This window comes from Panulirus ornatus, chromosome 1 (genome assembly GCF_036320965.1).
Source record: "Panulirus ornatus isolate Po-2019 chromosome 1, ASM3632096v1, whole genome shotgun sequence".
NCBI lineage: Eukaryota > Metazoa > Arthropoda > Malacostraca > Decapoda > Palinuridae > Panulirus > Panulirus ornatus.
Window position 1 is genome coordinate 14,498,364 of NC_092224.1, and position 19,075 is coordinate 14,517,438.

At 39.8% G+C, this 19,075-nt stretch overlaps 1 protein-coding gene across 1 annotated transcript in view; it reads right to left on the reverse strand.

The window, feature by feature from the left end:
- Positions 1 to 18,817, reverse strand: part of Taf1 (TATA-box binding protein associated factor 1) — a 323,621-nt gene extending 304,804 nt beyond the window's left edge. The window contains exons 1-2 of the mRNA XM_071676313.1: positions 18,645 to 18,817; positions 1,848 to 2,110 (exon numbers count right to left, since the gene is read on the reverse strand). Coding sequence (XP_071532414.1) covers positions 1,848 to 2,103 — 256 coding nt within the window. The 5' untranslated portion in view covers positions 2,104 to 2,110; positions 18,645 to 18,817. The remainder of the gene's footprint in view (positions 1 to 1,847; positions 2,111 to 18,644) is intronic.
- Positions 18,818 to 19,075: the final 258 nt, after the last annotated feature.

A 19,075-nucleotide genomic window follows, 5' to 3' on the forward strand; every position in this document is an offset into this window, starting at 1 on the left:
TTAGCCCCCTTCACTGATGTTCCCATTTGTTCCCTTGTCTTACGCACTTTATTTACTTCCTTCCAAAACATCTTTTTATTCTCCCTAGAATCTAATGATACTCTCTTACTCCAACTCTTATTTGCCCTCTTTTTCACCTCTTGCACCTTTCTCTTGACCTCTTGCCTCCTTCTTTTATACATCTCCCACTCATTTGCATTTTTTCCCTGCAAAAATCGACCAAATGCCTCTCTCTTCTCTTTCACTAACCACTCACTACCCTTTCTAATCTGCCCACTTCCCATGCTTCTCATGCCACAAGCATCTTTTGCACAAGCCATCACTGCTTCCCTAAATACATCCCATTCCTCTCCCACTCTCTTTAGATCCTCTACTCTCACCTTTTTCCACTCTGCACTCAGTCTCTCCTGGTACTTCTTCACACATCTCCTTCTGAAGCTCACTTACTCTCACCACTCTCTTCATCCCAACATTCTCTCTTCTTTTCTGGAAACCTCTACAAATCTTCACCTTTGCCTCCACAAGATAATGATCAGACATCCCTCGAGTTGCACCTCTCAGCACATTAACGTCCAAAAGTCTCTTTTCACTCGCCTATCTATTAACACGTAATCCAATAATGCTCCTGGCCATCTCTCCTACTTAAATCAAAATTCTTATGAACATCTCTCTTTTTAAACCAAGTATTCCCAATCACCAGTCCTTTTTCAGCACATAAATCTACAAACTTTTCACCATTTCCATTTATAACACTGAACACCCCATGTACACCAATTATTCCCTCAACTGCCATATTACTCACCTTTGCATTCAAATCACCCATCACTATAACCCAGTCTCGTGCATCAAAACTACTAACACACTCACTCAGCTGCTCCCAAAACACTTGCCTCTCATGCCCAGGTTCACAGGCACCAATAATCACCCATCTCTCTCCATCCACTTTCAGTTTTACCCGTATCAATCTAGAGTTTACTTTCTTACACTCTATCACATACTCCCACAACTCCTGTTTCAAGAGTACTGCTACTCCTTCCTTTGCTCTTGTCCTCTCACCAACCCCTGACTCTACTCCCAAAACATTCCCAAACCACTCTTCCCCTTTACCCTTGAGCTTCGTTTCACTCAGAGCCAAGACATCCAGGTTCCTTTCCTCAAACATACTATCTATCTCTCCTTTTTGCTCATCTGGGTTACATCCACACACATTTAGACACCCCAATCTGAGCCTTCAAGGAGGATGAGCACTTCCCACGTGATTTCTTCTGTTCCTCTTTTAGAAAGTTAAAATACGACATGCAAGGAATGTGTTGGAAGAATTCTTTCTCCCCTATCCCCAGGGATATGTAATATATGTAAATACTTATTACATAAAATATCAAAAAAGTTACTGAAATGTTCAAAGAAAACTCTTGCTCTAAGGTGGAGGATATCTTGAATATACTGGGCCACAGATCTTGGAAGTTTACAGTCTTAAATACTACAACACTGAGTATAAATACTCTCACTTTCTATGCAAGATGTGTCATAACTAATTTGTTAATTCTCTGTAATGTAAGATTTTTTTATACATTACACAAATCACAAAATTACTTACAGGAATGGGAGCACTGATGATACCTAAGATACCCAGCTCATTTGAAATAGGTCTATCATAACGTCATAGAGTGAAAGAACCATGAACCTTCTCATCATCACTTTGTGTAACAAAACAAAATATCCAGCAATCTTTCACTCATCATCCTTTTGTGTTAAGAAGAGATATATATTTTCAGGTTTATCCTAGCAGAAAAATATAAATATATCCAGATAATACAATGCAGTTTAATGATATTTCAGCCACTTACCCTCTTCCTCTTCCTCATGATCTTCATCATCATCATCATCATCGTCATCATCTTCGCCATCATCTGTAACTTGCCGCAGTAGTGATCCTAACCCCAGACGAGAGAGAGATGCCAACTGTCGTTTACATTCACCATCAAACACATCACCTTCAAGCTGGCCATGTGTGTCAATATTACCAAAGAGAAAACTCGTCAGGGAAAGAGTGTGGCTAGTGGCACCAGCTCCCTCAGCAGCTTCATCATCACTGTCTACCATCCTCAAGCTGAAAACCATTAAAATAAAATAACTGCCAACAGATAAATCACATAGTTTCACACTGGTTTTATCTTTGTATCTTATAGATTGGAATTAAGTGTCTGAACATTAAAAAAGTCTATTTCTACATTGGGCTTTGACTAGGATAATGCATATGAATCAAGTCTCATGATTTCTAGACTTGACATAAGTTTTCATGTGAGTTATCAAAGACTAGAGCAAATTACTTTTTCATCTTTTTGTACATTCTTTCAACATATACAAATATCAAACAATATTTCACTGACAGCAATTCACTGAACAGTAGGTCCATTACCAGCATCAAAATTTCAAAATACCATACCTAATAGCATATCTTAACTGCAGGATTTTAACTTAAATAGCTATTCCAAACATTTTAAATATATCCAGTATCGTTCTATATCTAAAAGTTGAGTATAAAAATCTATAATCAGCCAATTTTTCACAATGGCAACCTTTCATCAAGGCCCTTTTGTTTTTTCTAACATAAACTATACGAATCTTCAAACCTTAAACAAGTCAGGCATCTGAATCCAGGACTGTAAAAAAAATCCATCTTTAAACAAGACACCATCATTATTTAAAATGTTCTGACTTCAGGAAAAAGTGAGAAATCCAAATTCCCTCTGAAATAATCATCAAAGATCAAGGAAATCCATTACGGTCTGTAATGAATGATATATAATGACATCCATTTCCACGAATATGAGGGATTAAGGGCCATGGGGGAAAATATATTACGTATATAAAAGATATAATATACCAAATAACATGCAAAATGTTACCAAAGCAATGAAAATAATATACAACATACAGAAAAGGATAGACATGTACCTGCCAGTTTGTCATATCCACATTTTTTGGACTCTCGGATAGGTTAGGTAAAATTTTACAGTATATCTGCTCTGAATATGTAGATAATCATTAGTTCATGCATTAGAGAACGAATGAAATAACATTTACATTATTCAACTAAAGATCTTTCAAGTGATGACAGAACATACCATAAACTCAGTAAGAAATGAAGTTGTTGTTGATAGGTAATGGTTCTCTAACTCAAAAGTTTCTCATCTTTGTTCCTTTCATTGCCATATATGTATAGACTTATCAAAATGCATAAACCAAATTTTCTAGCAAGACCTATAGTGAGTTCACAGGGTTCCATCACATATATATTGTCAAAGTGGTAGTTTCTTTATCAAGCCCATTAGTGGGCAAGAAATCAAATTCTACTATCATGAACAATGTAGATTAATTCAACAAGCTTAATGATAATGTTAATTTTGATTCCAAACTGGTTAGCTTTGATGTTTTATCTCTGTTCACAAAAGTTCCGGTTATGACCTCTTAGAATACTTATTTGATGGATTGGATGATACTCTTTACCTGTTTCAAAGTCTGTTGTCATTGAATTGATAAAAATGCATATAAAAGACTGTGAATTTCAATTTGATGGAGATTATTATGCTCGACAATTTGGTACGGCAATGGATAACAATCTTTTGCTTGTATTAAGTAATCTTTACATGGAATTCTTTGATACAAAGTTACTAAAGGATATCTTACCCTCTGATGCAATATGGTTTAGGTATATAGATTATGTTCTTTGTATCTGGCTAACAAATGTAAATTAGCAACATTTCTCCCTTTACTTAACAATTTAGTACCTTCCATCAATTTTACTGAAGAAACTGAAAATAATGGTATGTTACTATTTTTAGATTGCATGATCCATAGGGATGGAAACAAGTTTAACATATACAGAAAATCTATCAATGTATGTTCATATATCCATTACTACTCAGCTCAACATGACAGACCATCATTCGAGTCTATGTTCCTTAGGGCATTACATATTTGCAGTCCAGAGTTTATTGATAATGTGTTTAAGAAGATACATTCTACTGGATACTAGTTAAAGCATCCTAGATCTTTCATTGATAAATCCCTTCTCAAATTGGCAAAGGAATCATTTTATAAAGTTGAACCCAAACCTCCCCTTGACACCAAGAACCTTTTAGTTCTCCCTTTTAATAAAAATTTTACTTTACTTCCCATGTTGCTTAAATCCTTTAATGTACATGTGGTCTACAGTAACAACAATACTATAAAGAATATCTTAATCAGGAACTCACCAGAGAGTTCTGCTGGGTGCATCTATAAAGTACCATGTAGAAATTGAGGTAAGTTTTATGTTGGCAGACTGGTAAGGACCTTTCTGTTAGACTTAAGCAACATAAATATAGTAAAGAACAAGAGAATAATCAAATGCCTTGTTTAATCATACTAAGAATTAAGATCACTGTAATGACTGGTGTAATGCCTCCTCAGTTATTAACTCTGAACTCCTGTACCACAAGAAATATCATTGAATCCTCTATCATTAAATACACAAAGTATTTTAACATTAATATTAGTGAAGGTCTCTACAAATTGCATAGCTTTATTGTTGTAAACAAATCCCTTTCTTGTTCATATAATACATTTATGATAAACATTGCCAGACTTGAATGCACCATTCAGGTAGTCACTTGTTTACCAAATGGCATCCTAGCTACGTCCCTTCTTTGTTTATCAACCGACGATTATGTTTCTTTTAGTATCTCCCATGATGATGTGATTATTACACGACAGTACACTTGGGAACTTTACGTGTTTAATTTTCGCATGGACTCATAGGAATATACTTGATCACGCGTTCAATTATGATCCTTTCCAATGATAGAGTTGATAGAGATGCTCTGTGGAAGGTATTAAGAATATATGGTGTGGGAGGCAAGTTGTTAGAAGCAGTGAAAAGTTTTTATCGAGGATGTAAGGCATGTGTATGTGTAGGAAGAGAGGAAAGTGATTGGTTCTCAGTGAATGTAGGTTTGCGGCAGGGGTGTGTGATGTCTCCATGGTTGTTTAATTTGTTTATGGATGGGGTTGTTAGGGAGGTGAATGCAAGAGTTTTGGAAAGAGGGGCAAGTATGAAGTCTGTTGGGGATGAGAGAGCTTGGGAAGTGAGTCAGTTGTTGTTCGCTGATGATACAGCGCTGGTGGCTGATTCATGTGAGAAACTGCAGAAGCTGGTGACTGAGTTTGGTAAAGTGTGTGAAAGAAGAAAGTTAAGAGTAAATGTGAATAAGAGCAAGGTTATTAGGTACAGTAGGGTTGAGGGTCAATTCAATTGGGAGGTGAGTTTGAATGGAGAAAAACTGGAGGAAGTGAAGTGTTTTAGATATCTGGGAGTGGATCTGGCAGCGGATGGAACCATGGAAGCGGAAGTGGATCATAGGGTGGGGGAGGGGGCGAAAATTCTGGGAGCCTTGAAGAATGTGTGGAAGTCGAGAACATTATCTCGGAAAGCAAAAATGGGTATGTTTGAAGGAATAGTGGTTCCAACAATGTTGTATGGTTGCGAGGCGTGGACTATGGATAGAGTTGTGCGCAGGAGGATGGATGTGCTGGAAATGAGATGTTTGAGGACAATGTGTGGTGTGAGGTGGTTTGATCGAGTAAGTAACGTAAGGGTAAGAGAGATGTGTGGAAATAAAAAGAGCGTGGTTGAGAGAGCAGAAGAGGGTGTTTTGAAATGGTTTGGTCACATGGAGAGAATGAGTGAGGAAAGATTGACCAAGAGGATATATGTGTTGGAGGTGGAGGGAACGAGGATAAGAGGGAGACCAAATTGGAGGTGGAAAGATGGAGTGAAAAAGATTTTGTGTGATCGGGGCCTGAACATGCAGAAGGGTGAAAGGAGGGCAAAGAATAGAGTGAATTGGAGCGATGTGGTATACCGGGGTTGACGTTCTGTCAGTGGATTGAATTAAGGCATGTGTATGGGGGTGGGTTGGGCCATTTCTTTCGTCTGTTTCCTTGCGCTACCTCGCAAACGCGGGAGACCGCCAAAAAAAAAAAAAAAAAAAAAAAAAAAATATGTATATTTATATTTATTATTGTCACTGTCTCCCACATTAGTGAGGTAGCGCAAGGAAACAGATGAAAGAATGGCCAAACCCACCCACATACATATGTATATACATAGACGCCCACACACTAACATATACATACCTATACAATTCAACATATCATTTATTATACTTTGCCGCTGTCTCCCGCATCAGCGAGGTAGCGCAGGGAAACAAATGAAAGAAAGGCCCAACCCACCCACATACACATGTATGTACATACACATCCACACACGCTCATATACATATATATACATTGCAACATAAACATATATATACATAAATGTACATAATTCATACTTGCTGCCTTTATTCATTCCCGTCACCACCCCGCCACACATGAAATGACACTCCCCCTCCCCCTGCACGTGTGCGAGGTAGCGCTAGGAAAAGACAACAAAGGCCATACACAGACATATACATATATACACATGTACATAATTCATACTTGCTGCCTTTATTCATTCCTGTTGCCACCCCGCCACACATTTTACACTTCATCACCGTTTCCTGCATCAGCAACACAAGGAAACAGAAGAAGAAAGAACTATCCACTCTCTTAAACATATATAAACATATATGCATATATATATATATATATATATATATATATATATATATATTTTTTGCTTTGACGCTTTCTCCCGCGTTTGCGAGGTAGCGCAAGGAAACAGACGAAAGAAATGGCCCAACCCACCCCCATACACATGTATATACATACGTCCACACACCCAAATATACATACCTACACAGCTTTCCATGGTTTACCCCAGACGCTTCACATGCCTTGATTCAATCCACTGACAGCACGTCAACCCCGGTATACCACATCGCTCCAATTCACTCTATTCCTTGCCCTCCTTTCACCCTCCTGCATGTTCAGGCCCCGATCACACAAAATCTTTTTCACTCCATCTTTCCACCTCCAATTTGGTCTCCCTCTTCTCCTCGTTCCCTCCACCTCCGACACATATATCCTCTTGGTCAATCTTTCCTCACTCATTCTCTCCATGTGCCCAAACCATTTCAAAACACCCTCTTCTGCTCTCTCAACCACGCTCTTTTTATTTCCACACATCTCTCTTACCCTTACATTACTTACTCGATCAAACCACCTCACAACACACATTGTCCTCAAACATCTCATTTCCAGCACATCCATCCTCCTGCGCACAACTCTATCCATAGCCCACGCCTCACAACCATACAACATTATTGGAACCACTATTCCTTCAAACATACCCATTTTTGCTTTCCGAGATAATGTTCTCGACTTCCACACATTCTTCAAGGCTCCCAGAATTTTTGCCCCCTACCCCACCCTATGATCCACTTCCACTTCCAGGGTTCCATCCGCTGCCAGATCCACTCCCAGATATCTAAAACACTTCACTTCCTCCAGTTTTTCTCCATTCAAACTCACCTCCCAATTGACTTGACCCTCAACCCTACTGTACCTAATAACCTTGCTCTTATTCACATTTACTCTTAACTTTCTTCTTTCACACACTTTACCAAACTCAGTCACCAGCTTCTGCAGTTTCTCACATGAATCAGCCACCAGCGCTGTATCATCAGCGAACAACAACTGACTCACTTCCCAAGCTCTCTCATCCCCAACAGATTTCATACTTGCCCCTCTTTCTAAAACTCTTGCATTCACCTCCCTAACAACCCCATCCATAAACAAATTAAACAACCATGGAGACATCACACACCCCTGCCGCAAACCTACATTCACTGAGAACCAATCACTTTCCTCTCTTCCTACACGTACACATGCCTTACATCCTCGATAAAAACTTTTCACGGCTTCTAACAACTTGCCTCCCACACCATATATTCTTAATACCTTTCACAGAGCATCTCTATCAACTCTATCATATGCCTTCTCCAGATCCATAAATGCTACATACAAATCCGTTTGCTTTTCTAAGTATTTCTCACATACATTCTTCAAAGCAAACACCTGATCCACACATCCTCTACCACTTCTGAAACCACTGAGTACAGAATGGAAAAAGGTGAGAACAATGGAAGTAAGGGGAGTGGGGGAGGAATGGGATGTATTTAGGGAATCAATGATGGATTGCGCAAAAGATGCTTGTGGCATGAGAAGAGTGGGAGGTGGGTTGATTAGAAAGGGTAGTGAGTGGTGGGATGAAGAAGTAAGAGTATTAGTGAAAGAGAAGAGAGAGGCATTTGGACGATTTTTGCAGGGAAAAAATGCAATTGAGTGGGAGATGTATAAAAGAAAGAGACAGGAGGTCAAGAGAAAGGTGCAAGAGGTGAAAAAAAGGGCAAATGAGAGTTGGGGTGAGAGAGTATCATTAAATTTCAGGGAGAATAAAAAGATGTTCTGGAAGGAGGTAAATAAAGTGCGTAAGACAAGGGAGCAAATGGGAACTTCAGTGAAGGGCGCAAATGGGGAGGTGATAACAAGTAGTGGTGATGTGAGAAGGAGATGGAGTGAGTATTTTGAAGGTTTGTTGAATGTGTTTGATGATAGAGTGGCAGATATAGGGTGTTTTGGTCGAGGTGGTGTGCAAAGTGAGAGGGTTAGGGAAAATGATTTGGTAAACAGAGAAGAGGTAGTAAAAGCTTTGCGGAAGATGAAAGCCGGCAAGGCAGCAGGTTTGGATGGTACTGCAGTGGAATTTATTAAAAAAGGGGGTGACTGTATTGTTGACTGGTTGGTAAGGTTATTTAATGGAGAAAAACTGGAGGAAGTGAAGTGTTTTAGATATCTGGGAGTGGATCTGTCAGCGGATGGAACCATGGAAGCGGAAGTGGATCATAGGGTGGGGGAGGGGGCGAAAATTTTGGGAGCCTTGAAAAATGTGTGGAAGTCGAGAACATTATCTCGGAAAGCAAAAATGGGTATGTTTGAAGGAATAGTGGTTCCAACAATGTTGTATGGTTGCGAGGCGTGGGCTATGGATAGAGATGTGCGCAGGAGGATGGATGTGCTGGAAATGAGATGTTTGAGGAAAATGTGTGGTGTGAGGTGGTTTGATCGAGTAAGTAACGTAAGGGTAAGAGAGATGTGTGGAAATAAAAAGAGCGTGGTTGAGAGAGCAGAAGAGGGTGTTTTGAAATGGTTTGGGCACATGGAGAGAATGAGTGAGGAAAGATTGACCAAGAGGATATATGTGTCGGAGGTGGAGGGAACGAGGAGAAGAGGGAGACCAAATTGGAGGTGGAAAGATGGACTGAAAAAGATTTTGTGTGATCGGGGCCTGAACATGCAGGAGGGTGAAAGGAGGGCAAGGAATAGAGTGAATTGGAGCGATGTGGTATACAGGGGTTGACGTGCTGTCAGTGAATTGAATCAAGGCATGTGAAGCGTCTGGGGTAAACCATGGAAAGCTGTGTAGGTATGTATATTTGCGTGTGTGGACGTGTGTATGTACATGTGTATGGGGGGGGGGTTGGGCCATTTCTTTCGTCTGTTTCCTTGCGCTACCTCGCAAACGCGGGAGACAGCGACAAAGTATTAAAAAAAAAAAAAAAAAAAAATGACTCATGGTGAGGTGCCTGAGGATTGGCGGAATGCGTGCATAGTGCCATTGTACAAAGGCAAAGGGGATAAGAGTGAGTGCTCAAATTACAGAGGTATAAGTTTGTTGAGTATTCCTGGTAAATTATATGGGAGGGTATTGATTTAGAGGGTGAAGGCATGTACAGAGCATCAGATTGGGGAAGAGCAGTGTGGTATATATATATATATATATATATATATATATATATATATATATATATATATATATATATATATGTGTAGGTTTGCGGCAGGGGTGTGTGATGTCTCCATGGTTGTTTAATTTGTTTATGGATGGGGTTGTTAGGGAAGTAATGCAAGAGTCTTGGAAAGAGGGGCAAGTATGAAGTCTGTTGGGGATGAGAGAGCTTGGGAAGTGAGTCAGTTGTTGTTCGCTGATGATACAGCGCTGGTGGCGGATTCATGTGAGAAACTGCAGAAGCTGGTGACGGAGTTTGGTAAAGTGTGTGGAAGAAGAAAGTTAAGAGTAAATGTGAATAAGAGCAAGGTTATTAGGTACAGTAGGGTTGAGGGTCAAGTCAATTGGGAGGTGAGTTTGAATGAAGAAAAACTGGAGGAAGTGAAGTGTTTTAGATATCTGGGAGTGGATCTGTCAGCGGATGGAAACATGGAAGCGGAAGTGGATCATAGGGTGGGGGAGGGGGCGAAAATTTTGGGAGCCTTGAAAAATGTGTGGAAGTCGAGAACATTATCCCGGAAAGCAAAAATGGGTATGTTTGAAGGAATAGTGGTTCCAACAATGTTGTATGGTTGCGAGGCGTGGGCTATGGATAGAGTTGTGCGCAGGAGGATGGATGTGCTGGAAATGAGATGTTTGAGGACAATGTGTGGTGTGAGGTGGTTTGATCGAGTTAGTAACGTAATGGTAAGAGAGATGTGTGGAAATAAAAAGAGCGTGGTTGAGAGAGCAGAAGAGGGTGTTTTGAAATGGTTTGGGCACATGGAGAGAATGAGTGAGGAAAGATTGACCAAGAGGATATATGTGTCGGAGGTGGAGGGAACGAGGAGAAGAGGGAGACCAAATTGGAGGTGGAAAGATGGAGTGAAAAGGATTTTGTGTGATCGGGGCCTGAACATGCAGGAGGGTGAAAGGAGGGCAAGGAATAGAGTGAATTGGAGCGATGTGGTATACAGGGGTTGACGTGCTGTCAGTGGATTGAATCAAGGCATGTGAAGCGTCCGGGGTAAACCATGGAAAGCTGTGTAGGTATGTATATTTGCGTGTGTGGACGTGTGTATGTACATGTGTATGGGGGGGGTTGGGCCATTTCTTTCGTCTGTTTCCTTGCGCTACCTCGCAAACGCGGGAGACAGCGACAAAGTATAAAAAAAAAAAAAAAAAATATATATATATATATATATATATATATATATATATATATATATATATATATATATATATATATATATATATCCCTGGGGATAGGTGGAGAAAGAATACTTCCCACGCATTCCTCAAATGTTGTAGAAGGCAACTGGAGACCCTCCCCTCCTTGCATTTTAACTTTCTAAAACGGGAAACAAAAGAAGGAGTCACGCGGGGAGTGCTCATCCTCCTCAAAGGCTCAGATTGGGGTGTCTAAATGTGTGTGGATGTAACGAAGATGAGAAAAAAGGAGAGATAGGTAGTATGTTTGAGGAAAGGAACTTGGATGTTTTGGCTCTGAGTGAAACGAAGCTCAAGGGTAAAGGGGAAGAGTGGTTTGGAAATCTCTTGGGAGTAAAGTCAGGGGTTAGTGAGAGGACAAGAGAAAGGGAAGGAATAGCACTACTCCTGAAACAGGATTGGTGGGAGTATGTGATAGAGTGTAAGAAAGTAAACTCTAGATTGATATGGGTAAAACTGAAAGTGGAGGGAGAGAGATGGGTGATAATTGGTGCATATGCACCTGGGCATGAGAAGAAAGTTCATGAGAGGCAAGTGTTTTGGGAGCAGCTGAGGGAGTGTGTTATTAGTTTCGATGCATGTGACCGGGTTATAGTGATGGGTGATTTGAATGCAAAGGTGAGTAATATGGCAGTTGAGGGAATAATTGGTGTACATGGGGTGTTCAGTGTTGTATATGGAAATGGTGAAGAGCTTGTAGATTTATATGCTGAAAAAGGACTGGTGATTGGGAATTATTTTTTTTTTTTATTATACTTTGTCGCTGTCTCCCGCGTTTGCGAGGTAGCGCAAACAAACAGACGAAAGAAATGGCCCAACCCCCCCCCATACACATGTATATACATACGTCCACACACGCAAATATACATACCTACACAGCTTTCCATGGTTTACCCCAGACGCTTCACATGCCTTGATTCAATCCACTGACAGCACGTCAACCCCGGTATACCACATCGTTCCAATTCACTCTATTCCTTGCCCTCCTTTCACCCTCCTGCATGTTCAGGCCCCGATCACACAAAATCTTTTTCACTCCATCTTTCCACCTCCAATTTGGTCTCCCTCTTCTCCTCGTTCCCTCCACCTCCGACACATATATCCTCTTGGTCAATCTTTCCTCACTCATTCTCTCCATGTGCCCAAACCACTTCAAAACACCCTCTTCTGCTCTCTCAACCACGCTCTTTTTATTTCCACACATCTCTCTTACCCTTACGTTGCTCACTCGATCAAACCACCTCACACCACACATTGTCCTCAAACATCTCATTTCCAGCACATCCATCCTCCTGCGCACAACTCTATCCATACAACATTGTTGGAACCACTATTCCTTCAAACATACCCATTTTTGCTTTCCGAGATAATGTTCTCGACTTCCACACATTCTTCAAGGCCCCCAGAATTTTCGCCCCCTCCCCCACCCTATGATCCACTTCCGCTTCCATGGTTCCATCCGCTGCCAGATCCACTCCCAGATATCTAAAACACTTCACTTCCTCCAGTTTTTCTCCATTCAAACTCACCTCCCAATTGACTTGACCCTCAACCCTACTGTACCTAATAACCTTGCTCTTATTCACATTTACTCTTAACTTTCTTCTACCACACACTTTACCAAACTCAGTCACCAGCTTCTGCAGTTTCTCACATGAATCAGCCACCAGCGCTGTATCATCAGCGAACAACAACTGACTCACTTCCCAAGCTCTTTCATCCCCAACAGACTTCATACTTGCCCCTCTTTCCAAAACTCTTGCATTTACCTCCCTAACAACCCCATCCATAAACAAATTAAACAACCATGGAGACATCACACACCCCTGCCGCAAACCTACATTCACTGAGAACCAATCACTTTCCTCTCTTCCTACACGTACACATGCCTTACATCCTCGATAAAAACTTTTCACTGCTTCTAACAACTTTCCTCCCACACCATATATTCTTAATACCTTCCACAGAGCATCTCTATCAACTCTATCATATGCCTTCTCCAGATCCATAAATGCTACATACAAATCCATTTGCTTTTCTAAGTATTTCTCACATACATTCTTCAAAGCAAACACCTGATCCACACATCCTCTACCACTTCTGATTGGGAATACCTGGTTTAAAAAGACAGATATACATAAGTATATGTATGTAAGTAGGGGAGATGGCCAGAGCACGTTATTGGATTACGTGTTAATTGATAGGTGCACGAAAGAGAGACTTTTGGATGTTAATGTGCTGAGAGGTGCAACTGGAGGGATGTTTGATCATGATCTTGTGGAGGTGAAGGTGAAGGTTTGTAGAGGTTTTCAGAAAAGAAGAGAGAATGTTGAGTGAAAAGAGTGGTGAGAGTAAGTGAGCTTCAGAAGGAGACTTGTGTGAGGAAGTACCAAGAGAGACTGAGTACAGAATGGAAAAAGGTGAGAACTAAAGACGTATGGGGAGTGGGGAAGGAATGGGATGTATTTAGGGAAGCAGTGATGGCTTGCGCAAAAGATGCTTGTGGCATGAGAAGCGTGGGAGGCGGGCAGATTAGAAAGGGTAGTGAGTGGTGGGATGAAGAAGCAAGATTATTAGTGAAAGAGAAGAGAGAGGCATTTGGACGATTTTTGCAGGGAAATAATGCAAATGACTGGGAGATGTATAAAAGAAAGAGGCAGGAGGTCAAGAGAAAGGTGCAAGAGGTGAAAAAGAGGGCAAATGAGAGTTGGGGTAAGAGAGTATCATTAAATTCTAGGGAGGATAAAAAGATGTTTTGAAAGGAGGTAAATAAAGTGCGTAAGACAAGGCAACAAATGGGAACTTCAGTGAAGGGCGCAAATGGGGAGGTGATAACAAGTAGTGGTGATGTGAGAAGGAGATGGAGTGAGTATTTTGAAGGTTTGTTGAATGTGTTTGATGATAGAGTGGCAGATATAGGGTGTTTTGGTCGAGGTGGTGTGCAAAGTGAGAGGGTTAGGGAAAATGATTTGGTAAACAGAGAAGAGGCAGTAAAAGATTTGTGGAAGATGAAAGCCGGCAAGCCAACGGGTTTGGATGGTATTGCTGTAGAATTTATCAAAAAAAGGGGGTGACTGTATTGTTGACTGGTTGGTAAGGTTATTTAATGTATGTATGTCTCAAGGTGAGGTGCCTGAGGATTGGTGGAATGCTCGCATAGTGCCACTGGCCAAAGGAAAAGGGGATAAAAGTGAGTGCTCAAATTACAGAGGTATAACTTTGTTGAGTGTTCCTGGGAAATTATATGGGAGGGTATTGATTGAGAGGGTGAAGGCATGTACAGAGCATCAGATAGGGAAAGAGTAGTGTGGTTTCAGAAGTGGAAAAGGATGTGTGGATAAGGTGTTTGCTTTGAAGACTGTATGTGAGAAATACTTGGAAAAGCAAATGGATTTGTATGTAGCATCTATGGATCTGGAGAAGGTATATGATAGAGTTAATAGAGATGCTCTGTGGAAGGTATGAAGAATATATGGTGTGGGAGTCAAGTTGTTAGAAGCAGTGAAAAGATTTTATCGAGGATGTAAGGCATGTGTACGTGTAGCAAGAGAGGAAAGTGATTGGTTCTCAGTGAATGTTGGCTTGCGGCAGGGGTGTGTGATGTCTCCATGGTTGTTTAATCTGTTTATGGATGGGGTTGTTAGGGAATGCAAGAGTTTTGGAAAGAGGGGTAAGTATGCAGTCTGTTGTGGATGAGAGAGCTTGGGAGGTGAGTCAGTTGTTGTTCGCTGATGATACAGCGCTGGTGGCTGATTCATGTGAGAATCTGCAGAAGCTGGTGACTGAGTTTGGTAAAGTGTGTGAAAGAAGAAAGCTGAGAGTAAATGTGAATAAGAGCAAGGTTATTAGGTACAGTAGGGTTGAGGGACAAGTCAATTGGGAGGTAAGTTTGAATGGAGAAAAACTGGAGGAAGTGAAGTGTTTTAGATAACTGGGAGTGGATTTGGCAGCGGATGGAACCATGGCAGCGGAAGTGAATCATAGGGTGGGGGAGGGGGCGAAAGTTCTGGGAGCGATGAAGAATGTGTGGAAGTCGAGAACATTATCTCAGAAAGCAAAAATGGGTATGTTTGAAGGAATAGTGGTTCCAACAATGTTATATGGTTGCAAGGCGTGGGCTATGGATAGAGTTGTGCGGAGGAGAGTGGATATGCTGGAAATGAGATGTTTGAGGAGAATATGTGGTGTGAGATGTATGGTTTGATCGAGTAAGTAATAATAGGTAAGAGAGATGTGTCGTAATAAAAAGAGTGTGGTTGAGAGAGCAAAAGAGGGTGTTTTGAAATGGTTTGGTCACATGGAGAGAATGAGTGAGGAAAGATTGACAAAGAGGATATGTGTGTCAGAGGTGGAGGGAACGAGGAGAAGTGGGAGACCAAATTGGAGGTGGAAAGATGGAGTGAAAAAGATTTTGAGTGATTGGGGCCTGAACATGCAGGAGGGTGAAAGGCGTGCAAGGAATAGAATGAATTGGAACGATGTGGTATACCGGGGTTGACGTGCTGTCAATGGATTGAATCAGTGCATGTGAAGCGTCTGGGGTAAACCATGGAAAGTTCTGTGGGGCCTGGATGTGGAAAGGGAGCTGTGGTTTCGGGCATTATTACATGACAGCTAGAGACTGAGTGTGAACGAATGGGGCCTTTGTTGTCTTTTCCTTGCGCTACCTTGCACACATGAGGGGGGAGGGGGATGTTATTCCATGTGTGGCGAGGTGGCAATGGGAATGAATAAAGGCAGTGTGAATTGTGTGCATGTGTATATATGTATATGTCTGTGTGTGTATATATACGTGTACATTGAGATGTATGGGTATGTATATTTGCGTGTGGACGTGTATGTATATACATGTTTATGGGGGTGGGTTGGGCCATTTCTTTCGTCTGTTTCCTTGCGCTACCTCGCAAACACGGGAGACAGCAGCAAAGCAAAATAAAAAAATAATAGATAAAATATATATATATTCATTTCTGAGTGCCACCCTGCACCTACAGGAAACAGGATCACCACCCCCTGCGACTGTGAGGTATATATATTTGTCTGTTTTCCAGGTTTTTTATGTTTCAAAACTGTGAGGACAGCAAATTTTTCAAGGTTGCAATATACTTTAGCCACCTTTAGAGTATTCATGGATATCTCTGAAATTTCAAAACACAGTACACATCCAAGTGCTGAAGTTGTGTCGCTGTTCAGTTGCTTACTGTAAAGATAAATTACAAATTCTGGGGAGCACGTTTTGTCCAGTCACTACTACTAAATAGCTCTTCAAGTTTTTAGTTCAGATGAAGTTTAAGGGCATTACACATCATTCTTTACTTTCCATGAAAATAATCCAAATGGCACTGTTGCCAGCTAGAAGATATTGTACAAATGAAATATTTTTAGATGTAGATCCTGAATCAGTCTTTCACTTCAATTTTCAAAATTCTTATTAGATCCTGAAGAATAATACATTTGAAGCTATCAAAGGGCTCAAGAGACAAATCTAAAAAAAATGTGCAATGAAGAGCATTTTCAAGCAAGATCTTACGTACAGCACCGATATAATCAAGCAAATGTAATTTGGTTTGACATTTGCTTATAATTATAAAATACATGTTTCACTTCAGATTAAATTCAAAGGATCCATTTACTTAAGTCACAATTGAAAATTATGATTATTTCAATAAAATCTGGACAAATTTACATATACAATCCTTATGACAACAAAGATCAATCAAATCTGAAGCTGCAAATGTAAATTGCTTTATCCTGTTTCTTATGACAATCAACATCTTGAGACAAAATTGATGGAATCCTCTATAAAAACCATGGCTGTTCACTGAAAATTTCAAATGTTTTGAAAACATGGAGCTAGCTTGTTTTTGATCTTATTAACTGAATAAAATGAAGGACTGAATCCAAAGATGGCATAATTCTGAGCAAAAAAAAAAATCATAGGCTTATACCAACAAAGTTAAATAATTCACTGTTTTACCTGTCTGATTTAAATTTTGATTAGAAAATATTACAATGGAAACCGTTTCAATAATTCCTTCTTTATTTTTTGTAACAATCTTATTTCCACAAATTATCACATTTTCAAGTCCAGAATGTGTCATTTACATATACAATTGACAATTTTGCTTTTCTTTGGAACATTTGGTATTAATGATTAGGAAAACTGCGTCTATACCAATATATCACAGATATTCAAAACTAAGCCGAGTTCAGTATTTAGTGAATCGTATGTACATGCACAAATTTCTTAACATTTGATCCAGCATACACCTACTTGCTCACATTCTCTGATATATGCACAATAACTTCAAGACTGCAAGACTGACCTCAGAAAATCTCTCTCTCTCTCTCTCTCTCTCTCTCTCTCTCTCTCTCTCTCTCTCTCTAATGGACTGTTGTTTCATGTCTTAATTCCTTAATGTAGTTTGCAGGGGAAGGGCATTCTTTAATGTGCACTGTGCACTGACAAAGTTAATTCAAGCTCTCAAATGGGCTGAAATCCATACTCCTCCAAGGAATCTGCCCCTTTACCATTATCTGCATTTCACAAGAAGCTTAATGGAGGAGTCAATGGACCCCAATTCCCCTTCCCAAATATAAACTTTGTCACGAGAAAATATTGTAAAAAAAAAAAAAGGGAAAAAATCTGTAAAAAATAAAAGTCCACTTTATTCCTACTAAAATGTGCGTAAATCATTTTTTCTTCAAAAAAATCTTAATGACAAACATAACATGAAAATCCTTTTTGGTAATTTGGGGCTTCTTTCAATTCTTTTCTACTCTGGTATTTAAATTGGCACCACAGAGATTATCTAATATAAATGTAATACACTTGCAAAACATCAACAAATCCTATACAAACCTTACATATATATCAAAAAGACAAAATATACTATCATATTGATCTGCTGGGTATTGTATAGCCACTTACTGCACTATCTATTTGTTGAGGTGTATTTCCATGCGTGACCAGGATATTTCTTAGGATACTGAGGTTTTCTTAGCTTCTACAGATTTCCTACAAATATACCATCGACTTTTACACAAATATCTTCAAGTTTCCCTGACATGTTACTAGAACCTTATTCAACATTCTTCATTTAGTCAGAACTCAATTCCAACTGCAGTAATAACTACAGCTGGATCAAATTCCGGATGGTTCTGTCCCTATTTCCATACACGGATAATATGAACCCTCCAAAAACTCTTCTTACCCTTGCTAACCGTATTTAATAAGACTGCTCAAAGTGTCATGAGTTCTAATAACTGTACTGATTCCATCATGATTTTCCCTAGGTAATCAAACGACACATTATTCATTTACGATAATACGCTTCTGACCAGTCTTTACAGCGGATTCCCTCAGGTAATGTGTCAAAAACACAGAAACATAAAATATGGCACAATATTCTCCTGGTTATCATTATCGCTTCAGACATCCAACGGATTTCATCAGGTTAGGTTTAGTTAAGCTTGGTCGAAAGTATTTTTCCAAAGGATTTTGATGTTTTAAACAGTTCTGACCTTCACTTCTATCGCAAATAACTATAGTCCGAAACGTAATATGACCATTTCTTTTCCTTGAAATACTTAGGCACATAATCACCTCAACACTCACTTGTTTTCTCGTGTTAAACCTCCTTATATATCGATAAGTTCAAAGTCTGTTTATGTTAATGGTGAGAGGCTGGCCCCTATCTTCAGTTCCATTCGATTCAGTTCCCATTTAAGCGTCCTATGCACTTCCTTCTGCTTCAGGTTACACACTATGTTTACATGAAGAGCCTCGCCAGTGTTACCAAATCAAGAAACACTATAGCCACATTGGCGTAAAGTGTTCGTATATCATTTATGAAAAACTATTTAGTTTTGATACTTTATTTGCAATCCCCGATGATATGTATACTGCATATGAATTCTTTTGAATGAATCCAAATACAAATATTTCGTCTAAATCTTATTGAATTATTTTAATTTTTCACCCCTTCACATTCACACTATTTAACCTTTCATGTGTATTTCATATTTGTACCTTTCCAGCGGACCTTT